This window comes from Mauremys reevesii, linkage group 5 (assembly GCF_016161935.1).
Source record: "Mauremys reevesii isolate NIE-2019 linkage group 5, ASM1616193v1, whole genome shotgun sequence".
NCBI lineage: Eukaryota > Metazoa > Chordata > Testudines > Geoemydidae > Mauremys > Mauremys reevesii.
Window position 1 is genome coordinate 5,707,109 of NC_052627.1, and position 23,293 is coordinate 5,730,401.

The window sequence follows — 23,293 nt, forward strand, 5'->3', positions numbered from 1 at the left end:
CTTTATGATTATGAATACTGTGATGGTATAGAAAAGTTTTATCTAAGCAAAAAAAACAAATCCCAAAACCCATCCTACTGAAGACTTCTATAAAGAGCTACAGTAGAGTCATTTAAATTGTAGGTGTATTTTGTTATTGCTGGAATTGTACTTGCTTCACCACATTAATTTGTCGCATGAAATTTGAGGCTTCAAGGTTGTGCAGCAATGTCAAAGCCAAAGGCATGCTACCTTTTGAAGAGGCAGTTGTGTGTCTATCCAGATCTTCTGGACTTAGCCCCAAGTAACTCTGACTTGGATGCAATACTATATAACTGTTCATGTTAGAGTAGTGCCTGGAAGTCACAGCAAAGGCCAGGGCCCCTTTGTGGTAGTACCATATGGACACATAATAAGAGGCAGTCCCTGTTGCTATGAATTTACAATTCAAGGGAAGTCTTAATGTCTGCATTTTATGGATGAAGAATCAAGGCCGTACAAGTTTGTGACACAGGCTCACATAGCAAGTCTGTGCCAGAATTAAACCCCACTCTCCTCAGTGTAAGGATCTAGGGATTAGAACCCATGTCTGAAGAGCCTGGGATAGCTGATGTTCCCACAGTGCCATCAGGAAGCAGTGCAAAGGCACAGCCAGGGAGCTCTGTAGAGAATAGGCACCGCAGAAAGTACCACCCAAGAGACCCATAGTGACTGCACCCCGAACCTCTCTGATTGGCGAAGTGCCCTATTTAACCCTGGAGGGTGCCCCATGAAGTTGTGTGAGCCTGCTGGGACTCCAGACCTTATCTTGTCTCCTGAGCTCTGGCCTCCGACCCCAGCCTGACTTCGCTCCCGACTCTTGCTTATTGAACCCAGCACCAGCAGTTTCTCTAACTCCTGTTCACTGACTGTTGTCCCTGACATGTGGACCACAGCTCAGCTGTGACCACTAGGCCAGACCGCCCATACCCTTACACAGAGTCTCATTCCAGGGCCTCCAGTACCAGATCATTCCCTGATACTAAGGGGTTGTCCAAACTGGGAATTTAATTTGGATTAAGGTAGGGAGTGAATTTAAAGCACAGTAGCTATTCCTAATTAATTCCACATGTGGACATTCTTATTCAGGAATAATAGTGTCCACAGACAGGACTATGCAGCAATAGTTATTTTAGAATTGTTATTCCTGTGTAGATATTCCAGGATAACTCCATGTGTAGACTAACCCAAAACATCAGTGGTGCTTGCCTGGCCTGCAGATACCCCTGGGAAACTATATGTTGTGTGTCCAATTTCCTTCCTTCTACGGTAACTCCTCACCTAAAGTCATCCTGGTTAACGTTGTTTCGTTGTTATGTTGCTGATCAATTAGGGAACATGCTCATTTAAAGTTGTGCAATGCTTTCTGATAACGTTGTTTGGCAGCCGCCTGCTTTGTCCACTGCTTGCAGGAAGAGCAGGCCGTTGCAGCTTGCTGGTGGGGGCTTGGAACCAGGGTGGGCCGACAGCCCCCCATTGGCTCACCGCTCCCCTAAGTTCCCTGTGCAGCAGCTGCCCAACAGGCTATCAATTGCCGGGAGTTCAGCTGTCCCTCCCCCCACTGCCATGTGCTGCTCCTGCCCTCTGCCTTGGAGCTGCTCCCCAAGACTCCTGCTTGCTGTGCAGGGGAAGGAGGAAGAGGGAGGCTAATGTCAGGGTGTCCCCCTCCCCGCTACTCCTCCTGCCCTGCGCTTACCCCTTCTCCATATAGAGCAGGGTGGGGACAGGACTGGGCTCAGGACAGAGGGAGCTTGCTGGCCACAGCTGCTGTCTCAACTGCCTGATCTTTTTAAAGGCAGTGTACTTAGAGTGGGGTCAGCGTACTTAAAGGGGCAATGAGCATCTCTCTCTCTCCAACACACACTGTGTGTGTCTCTGTCTCTGTCTGCTAGGCTGTCTCCCCTCCCTCCATTCGTGTTGCCTTGTAGAGTGTGAGGCCACATTAACAACGTGTTAACCCTTGAGGGCTCAGCCGAATTCTAGTTCATAATTTAGCAGTAAGGCATTCCCTGGGAAATATCCCTCCCTCTTCCACCCTCTGACTCCACCACCTCAACCAAGCTTCACAATCATCATTGCTGTGTACAGTATTAAATTATTTGTTTAAAACTTATACGCTGTGAGTGTGTGTGTATATATATAATAATATAGTATTTTTTGTCTGGTGAAAAAAAAATTCCCTGGAACCTAACCCCCCCATTTACATTAATTCCTATGGGGAAATTGTGTGTTTGTGTTTACTGCGCTCTGCTCATTTGCCCCTTCTCCAACATAAGGGAACTGCATAGTTCAGACGCTCCAGCGTGGCCATGCAGGGACATTTATTATTTCCCACTCACATAGTCTGGGAGTGAATCCCCAGTGAGGGTCACTTGAGTTTTCTAGTGGGATAGATGAAGCAGCTAATGGCACCATAGTCTATATGGAAGGAACATAGATGGAAGTTGATGTTAGAACTACGGTCCTTGTAGCTGTTTCTTGTTTGGCGTACAGCAGGAAGCTCCAGCTGGCCAGGTTACGGTTAGGGCTGCAAAGGATAGTGGGGTTAGGGATGTAAAAGAGTAGGGCTCTCGGGGCTAGTTTAGAGTCCCCAGCCAGACTCGAATAGGGACCTTTTAACTCCAGTAGCACAGCAGGAAAGCCAATATCACCTCAGACTACTGCGGCTCAATCACCGAGAACAGAACGTGGTTGTTTGACAGAAACAGGGAAGCAGCCTGGGTCCATTTTAGCAGGGCACAGAAACACTAGCTGAGTTTCACATGATTTACATTCCAGTAACAGCTGGGACTGAACATTGCACTGGTCCCAAGTCCAGGGCATGGTACCAGTGCACACAGACACTCCTGGACAAAATTCTGCTATCCGAGGAGCCAATGACAACTCTAAGGTCTGTTGTCCCATGAACAGACTTTGAACCCTTTTAATACCATTATTTATATTACACTGAGATCGGGGCCCTGTTGTGCCAGGTGCTGTATATATACATTGTAAGTTCTTCTTACTATCTAAGGGCCCGATTCAGGAAAGCATATAAGCACGTTTACTTTTAACCATAAGTGGCTTATGTCCCTTTGAAGTAATTTTCTGAAACGGGATAGACTTAAGCATGTGCTTAAGAGTTTTCCTGAGTCAGGGCCTAAATAGACAAGGCAGGCAAAGGGAAGGAAAAAGGAAGTATTATTATTTCCATTTTACAGAAAGGGAACCAAGGCACAGAGAGATTAATTGACTTATCCAAGATCATCCAGGAAACCTGAGATAGAGTGGGAATCAAATCTAGATCTCCTTTCTGAATCTTGCAATTTTACCCCAAGTTTTCTCCTGTTTGGTGTTTTACTTAAATCCCCAGCACCTGGAGGCAAGTGATTAGGTGACAATCTCAGTGTCAATTAACCCCCCCCCGCGCAACATTTCCAGCCCTGAAAAGCCCAAAAATATCACCTGAGTGAAACATAAAGGTTCAGAAATCAGATAATAAATAAAACCCTTTGGGGTTTCTAACCTCATGATTTTTAAGTCAATCTCATGATTTGTGAGGGGCTGACATAATGGCACTGCTGAAATCAAGTGCCTTCACCACAGGACCATCCAACCTCCCCTAGTGCACATTCACTGCATCCCAGTGCTATACAACATTCATTCTTAGCTCCAGGGGCGGCTCTAGCTTTTTTGTCATCCCAAGCACGGCAGGCAGGCTGCCTTCCGCGGCGTGTCTTCGGGGGGTCCCTGTCCCGTGGCCTCGGCGTACTCGCTGCCGTATTGTCACTGAATCCGCGGGACCGGGGACCTCCCTCAGGCGCGCCACCGAAGGCTGCCTGACTGCCGCCCTCACAGGGACCACCAGGCCACCCCCTGTGGCTTGCTGCCCCAGGCATGTGCTTGGAGCGCGTGCTCGTGCCTGGAGCCGCCGCTGGTTAGCCCTGGTGGCACCTGAGACAACAGACTTTAGAAACGCATCCTTCAGATCACTATCTCATTACAGACTTGGACTTGAATATCTCAGAGCTTCTATCAGCCTCTATCTTGTGAGCTACTAGAGTTAAAGATAAATGTAGGGGCCTGATTTACTACTTTGTTACTCTGGTTTTATGCCAGCGTAGCTCCAACATTGGAACCAAACCAGTGTTAAATTAGACTAATGCCATGGTGAATCATGGCCTTTATACAGAAATTCCACACCCTGATCATGATATTGCTGGCTGGTGTGGCAGAGGCAGGACAGGATCAGCCTGGGATCTTTAACCCTTCCTGTTCTGGGAACAGTGTAGTTTGGTTTTTTTCCCTACCCCACAGCAGTAACATAAGCAGAAAGGGATGCACAATTAAAGGGGATTTGGAAAGGGAAGAATCCTTTTCAGATAAATAAACATTTGCGGTAATAGTCTTTAAATGAATTTTCACTTTCCACTAATATTCTTCTTGATGACAAAGGCCAGAGGGGAAAAAGAAGCATTTAGAAGTATGTTTATATACTGCAAATTAGGGCACTAGTAATACTTTATTTTAAATAGAAAGAGCCAAGTATTCTAAACAAGGCCTCAATTCAGTAACGTGCTTAAGCCTACGCTTAACTTGAAGTAAGTGCTTAGGGCCCAATGACTTCAGTGATTTAAAGTTAAGCACATACTTAAGCAGTCTTCCTGAATAGATTTTTTTTTCTGAATGAAGACCTGACATGGGGATGTCAGCTAGTGAGTAATTGCAAACACAAAAACATTTCCCTGAATTTGTAGGAGGAAAATGATGCATTGCACTTGAATTTGGGAGCAGTACGTTATTTAACTGGGCAGGTCCCATATTTTTACCTCGATAGAATTACAGAAAATAATTATTTATTTGCATATTCATTTTTCTGCATCATTGCCCCAACATGTACACTTAAAATGCACTCTGAAAATCTGGCTGCATTGTTTTTTCAGGGAAAATTTGAATTCTAATTAAAAACATCAACCCACAATTTCTTTGAAAGTACATCTGCTGCCATCATGCTTCTAACTGTAATGAAGCTCAGCAAGTCTGTAGCAACCGAGAATACATGTAATTTAAAGGATATTTTAACATTTGATTAAGTGGAGCAGTAATAACTACAAGCCGATGCCCTGCAGGCATGACAAGAGGCAATTATGTTTTGAGGTCAAAAGTGAAAGGGTCAGGAGGAAAGCGAAAGATTTTGATGACTTGTTTAATTTTCCAACTCTAGAAATTAACAAAGAAGAAATTCTGTATTGCCTAGATAAATCTTGTCATTACCTGTTGCCATCTCACCCTCAGTTACTGCTTGGCCCTGTGTAATTTCAGCAGCACAAGGTTCCATCGTAGGTTGTCCTGGATGTCGTTACAAAAGTTAAATTGTCACCACATCTGCCTTCAGCGGTGTTGAGTAAAACACCGTGCTGCAATTCTTACTGAGCGCTAGCCAATAAGCAAGGTCACTGAAATTAACCAGAGGATGGATAATAGGACAGTTCTAACATTCGGATGTGAAGAGACACTAGCCTCTTATTTTCACACCTCATATCCTTTAGGTCAAGATTTTAAAAAAGAAGAGATTCCTGCATCTGCATTTAGGCTCCTGAATAAGGCACTCGATCTGAATATCTGAATAAGGCGCTTGATTTCAATAGGAGCAGTTGGGTACTGAGCTATTTTGAAAATCAGTGTGGCAGGAGGCATTTCAGAGTCTTTGGAAGTTCTCACAACATCCAGGAGTCATGCTGAGTCTGTGTCATTCCTGATTTTGTCTGAAATAGAGCACTTTACCCCGCTCAGACGATGTGTGCCCCTGGATGCTCCCCACTCCTGTCTGCCCTACAAATGGACAATCAGGTCACTTATTTAGGAACCTCAATAAGGATCTGTGTGTGAGATGGAGATTGTAAAGATGGGTGGGGGAGGCATTGTTTTGAAATTGCCTGGCTCACAGGTGGTAGGTTGTACTAACTGCTGCTGAACTCTGAGGGTATATTTTTAAAGTTATATCAAAGGAGCCTATAATATATGGATAGGCAGCTTATTTTTTTAAAGAAAAAGCATTTCTGTAAATCAGACTATGGGATGCTTGTAATGAGTTTTATCCTTCTTGTTTGGATTTCGACATACGTGATTTCATAGCAGAAATCTTTGCAATTCATAGAGAAATCAAGGGAAATTGCTTAAGTGAGGTTATTATATAGGACCAAAACATTAAATAATAATAATAGTTTTGCTTGAAAGGATCTCAAAATATCAAACACTTGAAATATTTACTGCAGCCATCATGAAAGATGAACATGATATGTGCTACACTAATATTTGGAGGAAGCAGGAAAGGGCAATCAATAGTGGTTTCCATAAAACATAGCAGCCTTTGGTTATCACACTGTGGTATCTGAGATACTTAATTATTTCCTCTCTCTGTTGAAAAGAAAAGGTATTTATGGTGCCTGAGCTATTTCCTCACACTAGACCTAGAACATAACTATAGTTGCACAGCACATGTGGGATCTCTATGTTAATGTTGTCTTTTTGAGGACCAGCACTCATGTCCCTGGGAAGTTATTGTTTGAGTAGCCTAGGTCAGAATACTGTTTTCCAGTACATTATAAATAATGTCTGGTCATGTTTGAGTCTGGCACAACATGTGCTAGGGCAGCGTTCGCTATTGTTGTCCCTTAATGGGAAGTAAACCATAAATGTTTCTTTGGAAGCGCTATATTTGGGGATTAACTTTGAGTGTTCGGCAGATCAATGCCGTGCAGACTCCATCTTCCTTGTGTGTCTTACACTAGAGGTAAGAAACTGAAATGTACTCTCACACTTAATTGAAAAACATGCATACTGCTTTTATTAATCCTCTGTACATTCATGGTAATTGCAAAATCAAATTCTGCAGCATCATGAGCCCAAATATCAAACTGTTACTGTCTGTAAAGTCAACTTCTGTAGCGTCAATTTGAGATTAGAGCAATAGGCTCAGACTGAAATCTCTCAGTTAAACATATATTCTAACAAAACCATGTTATTAGTAATAACTCCCCATCTTCAATTTTCACCTGTTGTGATACGAATGAGGTGCAAGTTTGCAATTCGACAAATGTGTTAGATTTGTAAACATGAACACCAGATTGGTTAATTTCTATTTGTTTAGGTTTGGTATTCTCTAGCAGCTTCATTTTGAACTCCAATTTAATTTAACAGCATAGATTTGTTTAAATAAATAAAACAACCCAACAACTTGGAGGGGAGGGATAGCTCAGTGGTTTGAGCATTGGCCTGCTAAACACAGGGTTGTGAGTTCAATCCTTGAGGGGGCCGTTTAGGGATTGGTCCTGCTTTGAACAGGGGGTTGGACTAGATGATCTCCTGAGGTCCCTTCCAACCCTGATATTCTATGATTCTATGAACTCTGATCAAGTATAGAAATCAGAAACCTACTTTGGAAAGTATTTGATTTAGAGCTCATGTATATTGAGATGGCTACAGGGGGTGGAAGACATACTTAGACCATGTCTCTCAAGCTGCTGAGACATGGTCTAAGTACCTCCTTGTGCCCCAAACCCCCAAAGTGGGGCAAACAATGACCAAAAAGTCCCTCTTCATTGCAACTTTCCTCTTCATTGTGTGTAAAACACAGATTGCTACTGTCTGCCCTAAGAGAAAATCAAGATTGCCAGAGGAGCCAGCCAACAAACAACGCTCCAAAACTCATCCAAAAACAGCAGACGTTGGTTGGACTCTTCATCTTGCCACTATCTCTGGCAGCTAATAAGACTTGGCTGAGGACTTGGCACTAGGAGGGGATGAAGTCAGCCCTATCTCTGTGCTAAAATCCACCATTCTGTTCAAAAAGTCAGTGATAGGTATAAAAATTGCTTCAGTGAGAACTTGCACAGCTCTTCCCCAAAAGCTGGCTGCCTTTGAGAGGGGCCAACACCAAAGAAAATGTGTGCAAACAAGAATACTTCCCTGACCACTTTTTAGCCCAGTGTTCCACAAAGCAGGGTGAACTTTCAGACCTTGTACCTTTGCAATTGGAGCTGTGCAAACCCTTCCAAATGTACTTTAAAATGGAGTTGCACGTTTTTTTTGTGTGCGAGAACCACCTGGGTTGGCAGGCACTGATGTTTCAACATGTTCACATTTAAGCAAACATGGTTCCCATCCCTCCTGCCCTCTATGGTTGAGTTGAACTCTCTGGTGAAGCTAGGGTTGCCATCACATGACATAATCTTTAATGAAAGATTAATTTTGAATTCCTGGAGTCTCCAGGACAATCTTGGCAGGTTGGCAACCATAGGGGCAACAGAAACATCAAGAAAACAATAGAATTCTGATCTCTGGGAAAGACTGTTCCTTGTGTAAAACTGGGATACATTTATTTTATGAGCTAAAACATGAGTTAATACTAAGTCAGATAATTAGAGGAGGAGTGCACAGCCCTCTTTCTGGAGTTCACAAGGATTAGACCACAGCTCTGATACAACAACAGAACTCTGATCTCAGGGTAATCCTTACCAACGTCTAAATGCCAGAATATATTTACTGGAGCCAAAGTACAAATGCATGACAAGGTAGTGTGCACTGATAGAACACTGTACAGAAATGAATATAATATCCTGGGATGCTGCTTGCCAGTCAGTCACTCAGACACAGAGGTGAGGACAGGAAGAAAATATATTTTCCTTGGCTGGATCAGAGGACCCTTCTCTTACTTAAAGACAGAAGAAATGGCTTCTGCTAAACAGGGTCCTGATCATATGGGAAAAACTCAGTCAGATCAAGAACACAGGAGAAATTCAATGTGACTTGATGCAAAGAGTGTGTCATGTGATGTATCCCAGTGGACCAAGATCAAAGATGAAGTATACCACAGATTGCATTCCCATACATTTCATAGTTATCCACATATAAAATTTACTCAGATTTCTAGGAACATTTGAAGGACCTGGGCAAAATTCAGATATTCACAGATGCAGTTCCGGGGCTGATTTTGAGTGCTTTGTTGATGGGATTTTGAAAAATACTCAGCATTGGCCTAACTCTGCTTCCATTGAAACCACTGGAAAAACTGAGGGAGGTCATTAGGGAAATGTTATCTACGGACACTGGCAAAGCCATGTTCCCTCACAAAGAGTGCCATGCAAGAGAGACAGAGCACACAGAATCCTGGCATTTAAAGCCTCATCCAAAAGATAATTTCCTCAGTTAATCAAGAGCAATAAAGAGACGTGGAACTTGGTAACTCTGTGAACCTTTTCACATAGGGATGTGATCATTCCCCTCTATTCAGCACTGGTGAGGCCTCATTTGGAGTACTGTGTCCAGTTTTGGGCCCCACACTACAAGAAGGATGTGGATAAATTGGAGAGAGTCCAGCGGAGGGCAACAAAAATGATGAGGGGGCTGGAGCACATGACTTATGAGGAGAGGCTGAGGGAACTGAGATTGTTTAACCTGCAGAAGAGAAGAATGAGGGGGGATTTGATAGCTGCTTTCAACTACCTGAAAGGGGGTTCCAAAGAGGATGGATCTAGACTGTTCTCAGTGGTAGAAGATGACAGAACAAGGAGTAATGGTCTCAAGTTGCAGAGGGGGAGGTTTAGGTTGGACATTAGGAAAAACCTTTTCATTAGTAGGGTGGTGAAGAACTGGAATGGGTTACCTAGGGAGGTGGTGCAATCTCCTTCCTTAGAGGTTTTTAAGGTCAGGCTTGACAAAGCCCTGGCTGGGATGATTTAGTTGGGTTTGGTCCTGCTTTGAGCAGGGGGTTGGACTAGATGACCTCCTGAGGTCCCTTCGAACCCTGAGATTCTATGATTCTATGATTCTATAGGACGCAATAATAAAATAATTTTATGCTTAAAGTTCTTGTAACTTGTGACGGCTATTTGTTTAAAAACAAAACAGAATGTCCTCATGGTGTAATACTGAAGGAAATAATATATCTAGCTCTTTTGTAGCACTTTTCAATCAGTAGACCTCAGAGCACTTACAGAGGAGGTCAGTTTCATCACCCCCTTTTTACAGTTGGGGAAACTGAGGTACAGAGTGATGAAGTGACTTGTCCATGGTCACCCAGCAAGTCTGTGGTAGAGTCAGGAATAGCACCGAGGTCTCCTCAGTCCCTGTCCAGTGCTCTCTCCACACTGCAAGGGTAGTCAAGTATGAGTATCACCCCGTGCCAAACCCTTTAGAAAAGGTCTTACTATACAGTACAAAAATAATAAAAAAGACAGTGTTCCTTCTCTTAATCCTATTCTCCATGATGAAGATAAATGCTTTGTTTTATCCTCTCTAGCTTTCAGTCGTGCCCCCGTTCCTATGGCCGTGGTCCGACGGGAACTGTCCTGTGAGAGCTATCCAATAGAACTTCGCTGCCCGGGAACAGATGTCATCATGATTGAAAGTGCCAACTATGGTAGGACCGATGATAAAATCTGTGACTCTGATCCTGCTCAGATGGAGAATATCCGCTGTTATCTGCCAGATGCCTATAAGATTATGACTCAAAGGTACGGTATTTAACATTCTTTGCTTGTTGGATGTTTGATTTAATCCAGTATGTATTTATGCATTGCTGTGGTGTTGCATGAGATTATACAGGTACTGGGAGTTTGTGTGTGTGGGTACAGTGTAATAGTCATAAGCTGTGAAATGAGCACATTTCATAGTATGCTAACATAAAAAGAGACATGCTATAGCTAATATTTGTGACTATTGGTAGGTCACTCTGATTCTGTCTCTTCCTGTGCCTTGATTTTGTGTCCCAAATGCATGAATATTGAGGCATTTATTATCTAACAGGAATCCTTTTCTCTTGTGCTCCTTTCCCTTTTCTTGTGCTGTTGTCATACAGAAGGTTGTAAAGCTGATTTAAGCAATACACGCTGTTGATTACTTGCAGTTTGCTATGGTCATTAGATTGATACAGAAGCTAAGATCCCATGCAAGATGACTTGATTTATGCTTTTATGGAAACCTTTCTAAGATAGGAGTCACGTGTACTGTATCAGCTAAGCTGTAAGTGCCAATCCTGAGTTTGTACCATTTCACTCGGAGGTGTCCACCTACATGGAGTTTATTGTAGGAGTTTATTTGCAGGACCTGGGTCCAAAAATTTAATCCAACATGATTGTGAAAAGCAATTGTTAAATGCTAAATATTTCAGGATATTTTCTGGCACTCAAAATGTTTGCGAAGGATTCACAAACTCTTGTTCCTGTTCAGTTAATCACATTCAATGTGTTTCTCTTTGTAACTACACACAGAATTTTTAAATACAGTTTATTATTGATTAAGAAGTAATAAAATCTGCATTGTGTGGTATTAACAATATCAACTTAGGCAAAGTATGCTCACTGAAGTCATGACAACATTTATGATTAATGATTAAGGTAATGTTATGTTTTGGTGTAGTGTAATACACTTCTGCCCTTCTCTTCTACTGAATGAAGCCACACGAAAAAAAGTAGTTTTCATTTGTATTTGACACATTAATGTGGGTTTTTTTTTAGCTTTACTTAGAATGGTTCAACATTGGGGGTATAAAGTTGAAAATACCAACTGAGTGGTCTTGCTTGACAACTGTTATTGTTGTTGCATATGGAAAGTAAGCCCTTTTGACTCAGAATTTCTGTGTGTTTAAATCAAACCCTTAAGTGCAGATTTTTATTGGGGCTATCTGTGGGAATTTGTTCATTACATTTCTTCTTAAAATAAAGAGCAATGGCAACAACATCAAAGCAGCTGGTTGCTTGGTTGTGGTGGGATTGTAGTGGAGTTACGATAATTCTCTTGTTGAGGACCTTCATGGCTTCAAATAGAAGCCGTTAATCCATTGAATGCAGGCAGCATAAAAAAAGTTCTGCCCCCATAGGGCCAGAAGCAGATATATTTTTTTATCAGAGAGGTAGCCGTGTTAGTCTGGTTCTGTAAAAGCAGCAAAGAATCCTTGCATCTGACGAAGTGGGCATTCACCCACGAAAGCTCATGCTGCAAAACGTCTGTTAGTCTATAAGGTGCCACAGGATTCTTTGCTGATATTTTTTTTTTTATCTGTTGGTGTCCACCATGTCCCAGCTTTTTTCTCAAAAATATATGAAGAAGGCCTAGTGGCTGCCCAGCATGCTGCAAATCTGAATGAAGTGTTAGCGGTGAGAGTCAGTGCCAGGACCTTGAAAGATAATGGTGTGTCTGTGGGCTTTAAGAAAACCCTATTTTGATTATTAATCTCTAGCTGTTGTTGCCTCTGCCTGATCCAAGTTGCTTAGCAAAAACTCATTGGGTTAGCAGAAGACTTTTGCTCATCCCCTATCCTTCTCAATAGTGCAGGTGATGATGTAGTCATTATAGGTAGGGTACTTTGGTTAGAGTGGGGAAGGTAAAATGGATACAGGGAACCCTATTAAATAACAGTGTCCATGGGATCTGGCCAAAGCCCATTGAAGAGAATGGGAGACTGTATAAAGCATAGCCACTTAGTCCATTTGAACAGATGGACAATTGTAATGGACTTTTTGTTAAGACGTACAAAGTCACAGTATTAACTAGACACCTCTGAATTTCACAAAAATAACCGAAACATAGTTTTCATTGTAGGAGCAGAAAAAATGGTTGGCATTTTTATACCATTTAAAAAAAAATCTCTATTAATTCAAACAGCTGAAACAATGTTACATGACAGAACTAACGCATTCCCAGTACACCGGTTTTCAGCCCAGAATAGATGTTTACAGCTGAACCTCAGAGAAGAGTTGTTTGCACCAGATGAGCTGACAGAATGGGAAATGCAGCAGCTCTAACATTGCCATTTTGTCCTAAAAAGCATCTATATGTTGGTAGGTTATTGCTTATGACCAGTGCCCCAAATGCAAAATTCATCGGTTCAGCAGTTTTTATCCTGGATTCACAAATGAATGTAGATTTTAATTCCATGAGTTTGGCTTTATTAGTAATAATAATATTAACAACAACAATAATAACAAAAGGACTGGAAACCAAACTCCTCGTGACAGTGAATCCCATGCAATGCAATCTGCGCGTGAAAAGGAAATCAACACACATGACATACACCTCATTCACATGTTGATTAAGTACTGAATTAATAAATACACAGTCCCACTGTAGGTTTGGTAGGAGCTCTATGACTGTAGTCAGTTCTTAATCAGCATCTCTGTGTCCCCAGTTTCATATGTATTATGTTATTTCTGTGGGTTGGTTGTGAAAGCAAGGAAGTGTGTGTGACAGAAGTGTAAGTGTGTGAAACAGCATGTGAGTGATCAGATTTATGGTAGATATTAAAAAAATACTAAAAAACCATCCAAGTGAGTCTGTTCCTTTCTTCTCTGTTTATTTAAATTAATTTTGTAGCTGGAAAGATGGGGTTATTTGGGAAGGGACCACCATAAATCTGCGGGTGTGTTCGTGGAATCTCCTGGGCAGGGAGAACACAGGCAGTGCTTATTGGAAGTGTTGCAGTACAAATCTCAAAAATCTTCAGAGTATTGGTCTAGCTAAGGAAAGTTTAAACAGCTTGTGGGGAGCTATTTTATAGGAAATTAAATCTCTATGGCCTCTCCATTCCGTTTCTACACTTGCCAGCTCTTCCTTCCAGCATTAAAGCAGCAGATGCCCATAAAAGCCCAGAAAGTCCATTTTGGATTGAAGTTTGTCTGGTATAATTAGAGAAAATTGTATTTCATAGAATGTTTGCTTTGGAGAAATGACTTTCTGAGGACTATAACAAATGATTGAATCCAAACCGTGTCCATTATAAATGGAGTGCAGTGTACCATGGGAGATTGTACTGTTCTCCCTCGAGCAACTGTGCCACAAAATTAACATATCATCCATCCAAGCAGTTGGGAAGAGTTAGGCAGAATTGGAAAAAAACTGTCATAATTTCATTTAAAAAAATAATCTTTGACTTTATGGCATTAACATTGCAAATGATTTTATTTTTTTTTAAAAAGCAGAAAAGTCCTTTGATTTGTTTCTCTTGAGTTTCCCCTTTGGGTACTTTGTCCCTGTAAGAGCCCAGATCCAGCAGTGCATCTAAGCCTGTGCTTAACCTTAAGGATGTGAGTAGCCCCCATTGAAGTCAGTGAGGCTGTTTGGATACTTGAAGTCACACACATGCTTACGGCACCTATTCAGTAAAGCATTTAAGCCCGTGTGAAGTCTGTCCTTATTCAGCAAAGCACTGAAGCACGTGCTTAATGTTAAGCATGTTCCTAAGTGCTTTGCTGAATAGAGCGGGGCTACTGAACCAGAGACTGCCTAAGTATATTGTTGGACCAAAGCCAATGGAAAGAAGGGAATGCCAAGGAAATGCTCATTCTAGGGTTTTGCAAAATATGTATATATTGGGGTTTTCCTCACTGTATTTTAATGCTTAACGTTAAACAAATCAGTTCACTTGTGGTAGCCTTTCCATTGGGCTTTGACCTTATGTGTTTTAATCAAAGGGAGGGGGAGGAGGAGGAGCAGTGAAGTTAAGAAAATACAGAGGAATATTGATTTTTTTTTAACGGTAAAGGTAAGCTCAGTATTTTCCAATTTTCTCAAAATATCAGGGCCGCTGGGATCCTCCTCCATTTGAACCACCATGTGCGGTCAGCGGGTTGGCTTATAACCAGACTATACCAATAGGTGGAACAAAAGATCAAGGGGGAAGCGTTCATAGGCCTGAACAGCTGTTTTAGAATCAAAGCAAAACTGCTTATGCCTTCTGGAGGCCCAGCGTATTGATAGCCATTATATGGGAGTGCCCTTCTCTTCCCTACATTGCAAAGAACCCCGTTTGTGTGTGTGTGTGTGTGTGTGTTTTTTTTTTTTTTTTCTCCTCCTTCCTCCCTGTCCCTCTGCCCCCACCCCACCATGGGACAGAATGGCCTGGAGTAAGAGACAAGTCAATGGGAATATCAGTTTTTTCATGTTGTATTGACTTCCAGGCACATGCTGGTTGTAGCAGAGTTTGATTCTACGAGATGTGGAGTGCCCTCAACTCGCCCTGTCACCTGAAGGAGTTGAGGGCACTCATTACCTTATAGCATGGGTAGATAACGAGGAAGCTGTCTGACACAGCCAGAAAGACATGGCTGAGTTTTACCATCTCCCGAAGACTTGATTGTTAATATGTTTTGGTTGGTTTCTGTGGAAAAAAAAATCAGTCTAAAAATAATGTGATTGATGATGATTGTTAGCAGCAGCATCATCATGTGCATTTTGCGGCAGGTTCTGTCTGAAAATTTAAAAAAACACTTTTTCAGCTCTTGGTACAACTTACCAAGGGTTCTGGTGGATTCTCCATTGTCTCGATGACCACTTAGAAAAGATCTGCTCTAAGAGGAATTACTTTGGGGAAGTTTTTTGCCCTATATTCTACAGGAGGTCAGACTAGATGGAATAATGGTCCCTTCTGGCCTTGGAATCTATGAAAATAGACTAAGCTCCCCTTATGCAATAGAAGAGGATTGTTACCTTATTGTACAGGGGGGACTGATGTGCAGTGAGGTTAAGGCCAACAATTTGTACAAGTGGCTACTAATTTGGAATGTCTCTGTTTTGGGGTGCCCCGTTGGCACCTTTGAATCAAGTGATGTGCTGTAGGCCCCATGGGAAGTGTGTGGAAGGGACACAGATCACCACACACCTTGTTTTATGCCTTAAAGAAAAGACCATGCTTCCACTAGGATTGAATTAGAAGACTTCAGCTAAGTTGTAGCACAGTTGTGTCATGCTCTACAAAATTAATGACACATTTATCAGAAAACAAAATGGAATGTTGTTGCACACCTCTGTCACAGGGATGTCGTAAGACTTAATGCACTTGTGTATGAGCCACAGATGGAAGGCAGGATAGATAGAAAAACTATTATTATTGATAACTGAAGCATTTCCAGTAATTGGTAGGAATTGTAGATTTTACCCAAGAGAGAATAGAGAATATTGAGATTCACACGGCCCTAATTCTGATCTTTGAACCTCAAACAAAACCTTAACAGAATTCTGGTTAGTCTGTTATATGTGTCTTGCAGAAAAACACTTTAAAACAAGGCACAAAGTATTTATTTGAGGAGCCTCTATCCCAAGCTTTAGCAATCTGTATGTTGTAATTAAAAAAAAAATCCATAGACAGTTCTAATGGAGCAATATGCATGAAACTTCCAAACCGTCATGCCTACTCCAGCCCTCCAGCACATCAGAAAAATACTCTCAGCAAGGAAGAGAGCTAGTACCGGACTGTCAGCCTGAGCACCTCCGCTGTTTGCAGTTGCCATGGTAACAGATATGTAGCGGGGGTGGTTTTTAAAGTACTGCAGTTAGGTTCCAAACCATGTGAAGCTTTATATATACAAAATAATACCCAAGACTGCTCTAGTTGCCAGTGCAGATGAAAGTACTCATCTTAATAAGCAGGCCAGCCATGCACATTCCTGACTGTCTTAAACATGTTACTGCTCCCATGCACAACTCTTCGCCATGATCTGGTTTTAATGTGACAAAGGCACAAACAGCTGACATGGTCCACTTCCAAAAGGAAAGCTCTCAGGCTTCTTGAGAAGCACAGATGGAAAAGAAGTGATCTTGGCTACTGCTGTTGCCTGAATGTTTAGGAATAAAAAAGGATCCAACATGACACCCAGGCTGTAATCCTGAGTAATAAATGTCAGACAAAGCTCCCTCTTTTGAGGGACCTGATGTCATCTCTTCCAACTCTAACTATTGCTTTCTCCATCTTGACAGCATTCCTTCGGTCTTCTCTTAATTGAGCCTTAGCCAGCTAGCTCTCGCCCATAATCCAGCTCAATCTCTGAGCCAGGTCTGGAAACATGTTGATGGAGATCAAAAAGCATAAGGACTTGAGGTAATGTTGGAATGGCCTCTTCTACCATCTCAATGATCATTGCCCTGAAATGAGAGACAAAATAAGGGATTATTGGTAGGATTGGCTATACCCAAAGACAGATTGTGGAGTAAGCACTCAACTATTGTTTCTTTGCAAGAAGCTACTTCAGTCCAAAACAACTGCAAAAACCCAAACCACAAAGAACAAATGAACAAATCCATGCCAGAGTAAAAATAACACAGGCAGCAGCTGACCAGCAGAGTGGGGGTTATCCAATTTATCATATCACATCACATGCAGCATGTTTGATTACTTTGTGGTCAGGCGGCATATGTGTGCATTTGGTGCAAGCAATTCATGGTTCTCTGAGAATGAGTATGGACTCTTGGGACCAGAGTGGCTGAACTGGGAGACCTAAGGGAGACAGAGAAGTACATAGATGAGACTGTTAGAGATGCAGTAGAGCAGTTCCACCGGCAGTTTGACAGTCTCTGGCTGTTGAAGAGTGTGAAAATCTTGGGGAAGGAGAACATCAAGCAGGAGTGCAGGTAAACAATCCTATAGTTGCAACCTTCCTTGCAGATGATGTCATGGTATTCTCTTGCACTGAGTATACTCCTCTTGAAGAGAGGACTCCTGTTGTTAGGAAGAGACAGGTAATAGTAAAGAGGGATTTGATTATTAGAAATGTAGATAGCTGGAATTGTTATGACCAGGAGAACCTCACGGTGAATTGCTTATGGTGTGAAGGTTGCAGACCTCTCAAGACATCCAGATAGACTTATGTGCAGTGCTGGGAAGGAGCCTGTGGTCGTGGTACATGTAGGTATCAGTGAGATAGGGAAAGATACAAGAGAGAGATCCTGGAAAACAAAGTTAGGCTGCTAGGCAAGAGATTAAAGTCCAGAACCTCCATTCTTTGGAATGCTTCCAGTTCCATGCACAGGGCCAGTTGGACAGGCAGAACTGCAGGATCTCACTGCATGGATGAGACTTCGGTGCTGGGAGGAGGGATTTAGGTTTATTAGGAACTGGGGAACCTTTTGGGAAAGGAGGAGACTATAGAAGAACGATGGGCTCCACCTAAACCAAAACAGAACCATGTAAAATGGAAGAGGTTGTAGAGAAGTTTTTAAAGTAAGGACTGGGGGAAAGTCGACATGGTTTGGACAAAGACATCCCTGAGAGAGGATTTATTAAAGAGGATATTCTATATCCTAGTAAAGAGCAAGAGATAGAAGTTGATAAAGTACAGATGGGAACTGAAGAGAAATGAAAAAGAGTCCCATTCAATTACATCACATGAAGGCAGACAGCTAAAAAGTGACATGTATAAGTGCTTGTATACAAATGCTGCAAGTCTAAATATTAAGATGGATGAACTTGAGTGCCTGGTATTAATTGGGTATATTGACATAATAGATCTCACAGAATCTTGGTGGAATGAGGATAATCAGTGGGACACGATAATATCAGGATGCAAAATATATCGGAATGACAGAGTAGGTTGTGCTGTTGGGGGAGTGGGCACTATATGTGAAAGAAAGCACAGAGTCAATTAGAGTAAAATCGTAAATGAATCAATCTGTACCACAGAATCTCTCTGGATAGAAATTCCAAGCTAATAATAAGAGTACAGTAAGAGAAATATACAACTGACCACCTGACCAGGATGGTGATGGTGATTGTGAAAAGCTCAGGGAGAGGCTACAAAAACAGAAAATCCAGTAATAATGGGGAATTTAAACTATCCCCAAGTTGCCTGGGAGCATATCACCTCAAGACAGGATGCAAAGATTAAATTTCTATTCACCATGAATGACTGCTTCTGGGAACAGCTAGTCCTAGAACGCACCAGGGGAGATTCAATTCTTGATTTAGTCCTAAGTGGCACACAGGATCTAGTCCAAGAGGTGAATATAGTTGAAATTCTCTGGAATAGCAATCACAATGCAATTAAATGTAACATCTGTGTGGGGGGAGGGGGAGGCAGGAACAAAGAGACCCACTACAGTAGCATTTAACATAAAAAAGGGGAACCACACAAAAATGAGGAAGCTAGTTACATGGAAATTAAAAAGGAACAGTCACAAAGGTGAAATGCCTGCAAGCTGCGTGAAATCTCGGGAGGGGGCAATCGGGGGACAAGGAGCAGCGGCATTTAGATAGGGGGTGGGGTGCCAGGGGGCAGTTAGAGGCAGGGGTCCCGGGAGAGGGGTATCAGGGGACAAGGACAGCGGTCCTTAGATAGGGGGTGGGGATCCTGAGGGGCAGTTGGGGCAGGGGTCCGGGGAGGGGTCGATCAGCGGCCGTGGGCCGGGATTCAAAGGGCTCTGGGCTGCCCTGAGCCCTTTAAATCCCAGCCGCAGCCAGGAATCTCTGCGGGCAGCCCAGAGCCCTCTGACTCCCGGCTGCGGCTAGGATTTAAAGGGCTCTGGGCTCCCCGCCACTGCGGGCAGCACAGAGCCCTTTGATTCCCGGCCGCGGCCAGGATTCAAAGGGCTCTGGGCTGCCCGCAGAGCGCTGTGTTCAGGGGATTTAGAATCCCCCCCGCGGGCCGCACAGTGAGGCTCCGCGGGCTGCATGCGGCCTGCGGGCCGTATGTTGTGCAGGCCTGTTCTAAACAAATTAATCAATAAGAGGACCAAAAAAAAAATGCCACCAAAACAGCTGAGTAAAAAAGGTCGTTAGAAGCCAAAAGACATCCTTTACACATTTGAAGTGAAATCCTAATGAAGAAAATAGAAAGGAACATAAACTTTAGCAAGTGACGTGTAAAATTATAATTAGGCTGAAAAATAATTTGAAGACCAACTAGCAACCCCCCCCAAAAAACCTAAGAGTAATTTTCTTTAATTACGTCAGAAGCACGAAGCCTGCCATACAATCAGTGGGGCCACTGGACAATTGAAGTGCTAAAGCAGCACTCGATGAAAACAATCCTATTGTAGAGAAGCTAAATGAATCTTTGCATCAGTCTTCATTGCAGAGGTTGTGAGGGAGATTTCCAAACCAGTGCCGTTCTTTCTGGGTGACAGATCTGAGGAACTGTCCCAGATTGAGGTGTTAGTAGAGAAGGTTGGAGAACAAAATAATACATTAAACGGTAATAATTCAGCAGTTCCAGATGGTATTCACCCAAGAGTTCTGAAGGAACTCAACAATGAAATTGCAGAACTATTAACTGTGGTATGTAACCTATCGCTTAAATCAGCTCCTGTACCATATGACTGGAGGATAGCTAATGTGAGTCTGATTTTTAAAAAAGGCTCCTGTGGAGATCCAGGCAATTACAGGGCGGTAAGCCTAACTGTAGTACCAGGCAAATTGGTTAAAACTATAGTAAAGAACAGAATTATCAGACACGTAGATGACCACAACATGTTGCACAATTCCCCGAGGAATAGTACATAGATGAGTATGCTAGGGACCTCTACTGGGACCATATTTATAAATGATCTGGAAAAAGGGGTAAATAGTAAGGTGGCAAGGTTTGCAGACAATGCAAAATTATTAAGGATGGATAAGTCCAAAGCTGACTGTTAAGAGTTCTAGAGGAATCTTCCAAAACTGGGTGTCTCGGCAAGAAAATGGCAGGTGAAATTCAGTGTTAATAAATGCAAAGTAATGCATATCAGAAAACATTATTCTGAGTCTACCTATAAAAAAGATGGGGTCTAAATTAGCTGTTACCACTCAAGAAAAAGATCTTGGAGTCATTGGGGATAGTTCTCTGAAAACATTTGTTCAATGGTAAAGCAGCAGTAGTCAAAAAGGGTAACAGAATGTTAGGAACCATTAGGAAAAGGATAGATAATCGAACATAAATGTCATAATGCCACTATATAAATCCATGGTACGCTCACACCTTGAATAATACATGCAGTTCTGGTTGCCCCACTCAGAAAAGATATATTAGAATTGGAAAAAGTACAGAGAAGGGCAACAAAAATGATTAGGGACATTGAACAGCTTCCATATGAGGAGAGATAACAAGACTGGACCCCTTCAGTTTAGAAAAGAGTCAACTAAGGGGTGATATGATAAAGGTCTATAATATGAATGATGTGGCTAAAGTGAATAAGGAAGTGTTCTTCACATAATACAAGTAGCAGGGCCACCAATGAAATTAATAGGCAGCAGGTTTAGAATAAACATAAGGAAGTATTTCTTCACAGTCAACCTGTGGAAGGCCAAATGTATAAGTGGGTTCAAAAATGAATGAGAGACGTTCATGGAGGATAGGTCCATCAGTGGTGATTAGCTAAGATGGTCAGGGATGCAACCCCAAGCTCAGGATATTTCTAAGCCTCTGACTCCCAGAAGCTGGGACTGAACAACAGAGGTTGGACCACTCGGTAATTGCCTTGTTCTGTTCATTCCCTCTAAAGCATTTGGCACCGGCCCCTGTTGGAAGTCAGGTTGGTGGGCTAGAAGGACCATTGGTTTGACTGGATGTGGCCATTCTTCTATTCCTGCCTTCCTGGAAAAGAGCTGCTGATCATTCCCCCAATAATGAACAGACTAACTTTCCCATTGGCCTTCAACATCCAAAAAAGACATCAGATGGTGTTGTAGGTCGGCCATGGGCTGAAGCTGACTCAAGAACTCAGCACACAGGACTGGCTGAAATTTAAGCAGAGAAAACTCCCAGTTTGTCCTTTTAGCCATGTCTGCTGCCATAGAAGCTGATAGCTCTGACTCTTCAAAACAAAGGAACCAGGTAATCCCTCTCATCACACAGTGTGTGTATCTGTTACTGTGCAGAGATCACCCCAGATCAGCAGACTGTCCACCACTGGGAATAGGTTTCCTGATGAGTGCCTGGCACACACTCTAGTAGTGGAAGTGAGAATTAAGCCTCCTTTACCTCTTGCCAAGTCTCCATAGAAGATTTTGATATGAGTTGGTACCTCCTTTTTAAAATGTGTTCCTATTCCTTTTCTGCTGTATGGTTTCACATGAAGATATCCTCCAGTGATAAGTGAAATAACACTAAGTTTGTTGGGGGTAAATGTAAATGTGCGTTTGAGGGGCAGATGGGAGGGCTTGTATGCTACTGTGTCAGGATTGGGCTAGAAATGTCCTCTGCATCCTGAAAGCCTGTCCTGCAGTGGCTGAGTGAGCAAGGTGCTTGACTACTATTCTGAACATCGTGGGCTCAAGTCTCATTCCATCTCATGCTGAAAGGCCACATTCACTTCACCCAGCTGCAAAATGGGTACCTGATCCATTGGGTTAGAGCAGTCAAAGGCAGTTGGATGTGAAGTCAGCCACCAGGGCCGGCACCAGCGGAAGAAGCATGGGCCTGAGGCAGCACATGCTAAGGGGTGGCATTCTGTCCATTCTTGGGGTGGCATAGTCCAGCTGGTTTTCTTTTTTTTTTTTCCTCGGGGCGGCAAAAATGGTAGAGCTGGCCCTGTTGGCCACATCGCTCTCTTGTGTACCATTGACTGTGAAACTGGTGTGCCTTTACTGCATCAGCCTGATGAGCCATTGGCATGGGGGAACTCTGACTTCCATGGTGGGTTGTTTCATGAGTGGATGAGCACTTGAAAAATGGTGTGGTGGGAGCATGGTGGGAAGATGCTCCTGTTAAAATTTTCTCCTGAGTGTTTGAGGCTTCTTGAGAACATCAGCTACTAATTAATACCTGTGCAGGAAGAGTTCGGCACAGAGGGAAACATTGCTGAGATTGTAGCATGCCAGCTGAAGAAGGTGTGCTGCATTTTTGTTATTACCTTGGAGCATATGTGTGCAAAAGCACAGAGCAGGCATTCCGTTAAGTGCAAATGAGGGATGAAAAAGATTAAATCTGAAGAGCTTGGATGAGTGTCTTACATGACCCCCTCTCCCCAATGCACAGTAGGATTTTCTGACCATTACTTGTAGTGGAAAATGTCCCAGTCAATCTATGTAACTAAAACAGGGTGCTAGCTTAATAAGGGCCAGACGGGTGTGTTTGTTTATATGGGGACATCCAAGAAAATTAACCCAAATTTAGTAAAGGTATGAATTTGACGTGGATTAGTTAAACCACATTAAACTCCTGTGTGAAAATCCTCATTCAGAATTAAAGTAGCCTTAACTGGGTTTAGTTTAATTAACTTTCAAATTGAATTAAGCTAAAAAAGGGCACTTTAATTTTGAATAACAGCATCCTCACAGGGATTTAATGTGATTTAATTAATCCACTTCAAATTCACACCTTTTGTTAATTCAAATTAATTTTCCTGGTTGTACTCATGTAGCTGAGTCCTGGCTACCTTTCTCCATGCTGACTAGTACCCCGTTCCTTGGCTAATGCCATTGAGATTGGTGGGTACGGTATTACTCAACATGAGGATTGCAGTCCAGCCCTGCAGCTATTCTTCTCCACAGTTTCTGAAATACATGCTGTATTATCCAATGCATCCCCTAAGGTTTTCAAAAGCAGGAGAATGA

General features: G+C 42.5%; 1 protein-coding gene across 13 annotated transcripts in view; it reads left to right on the top strand.

Annotated features, from left to right (window-relative positions):
* The window catches only part of ADGRL3 (adhesion G protein-coupled receptor L3), an 842,781-nt gene that overhangs the window by 347,202 nt on the left and 472,286 nt on the right, over positions 1 to 23,293 (top strand). For all 13 annotated transcript variants that reach the window (XM_039540335.1, XM_039540336.1, XM_039540325.1 and 10 more), the window contains exon 4: positions 10,298 to 10,511. In XM_039540335.1, the coding sequence (XP_039396269.1) occupies positions 10,298 to 10,511 (214 nt within the window). The remainder of the gene's footprint in view (positions 1 to 10,297; positions 10,512 to 23,293) is intronic.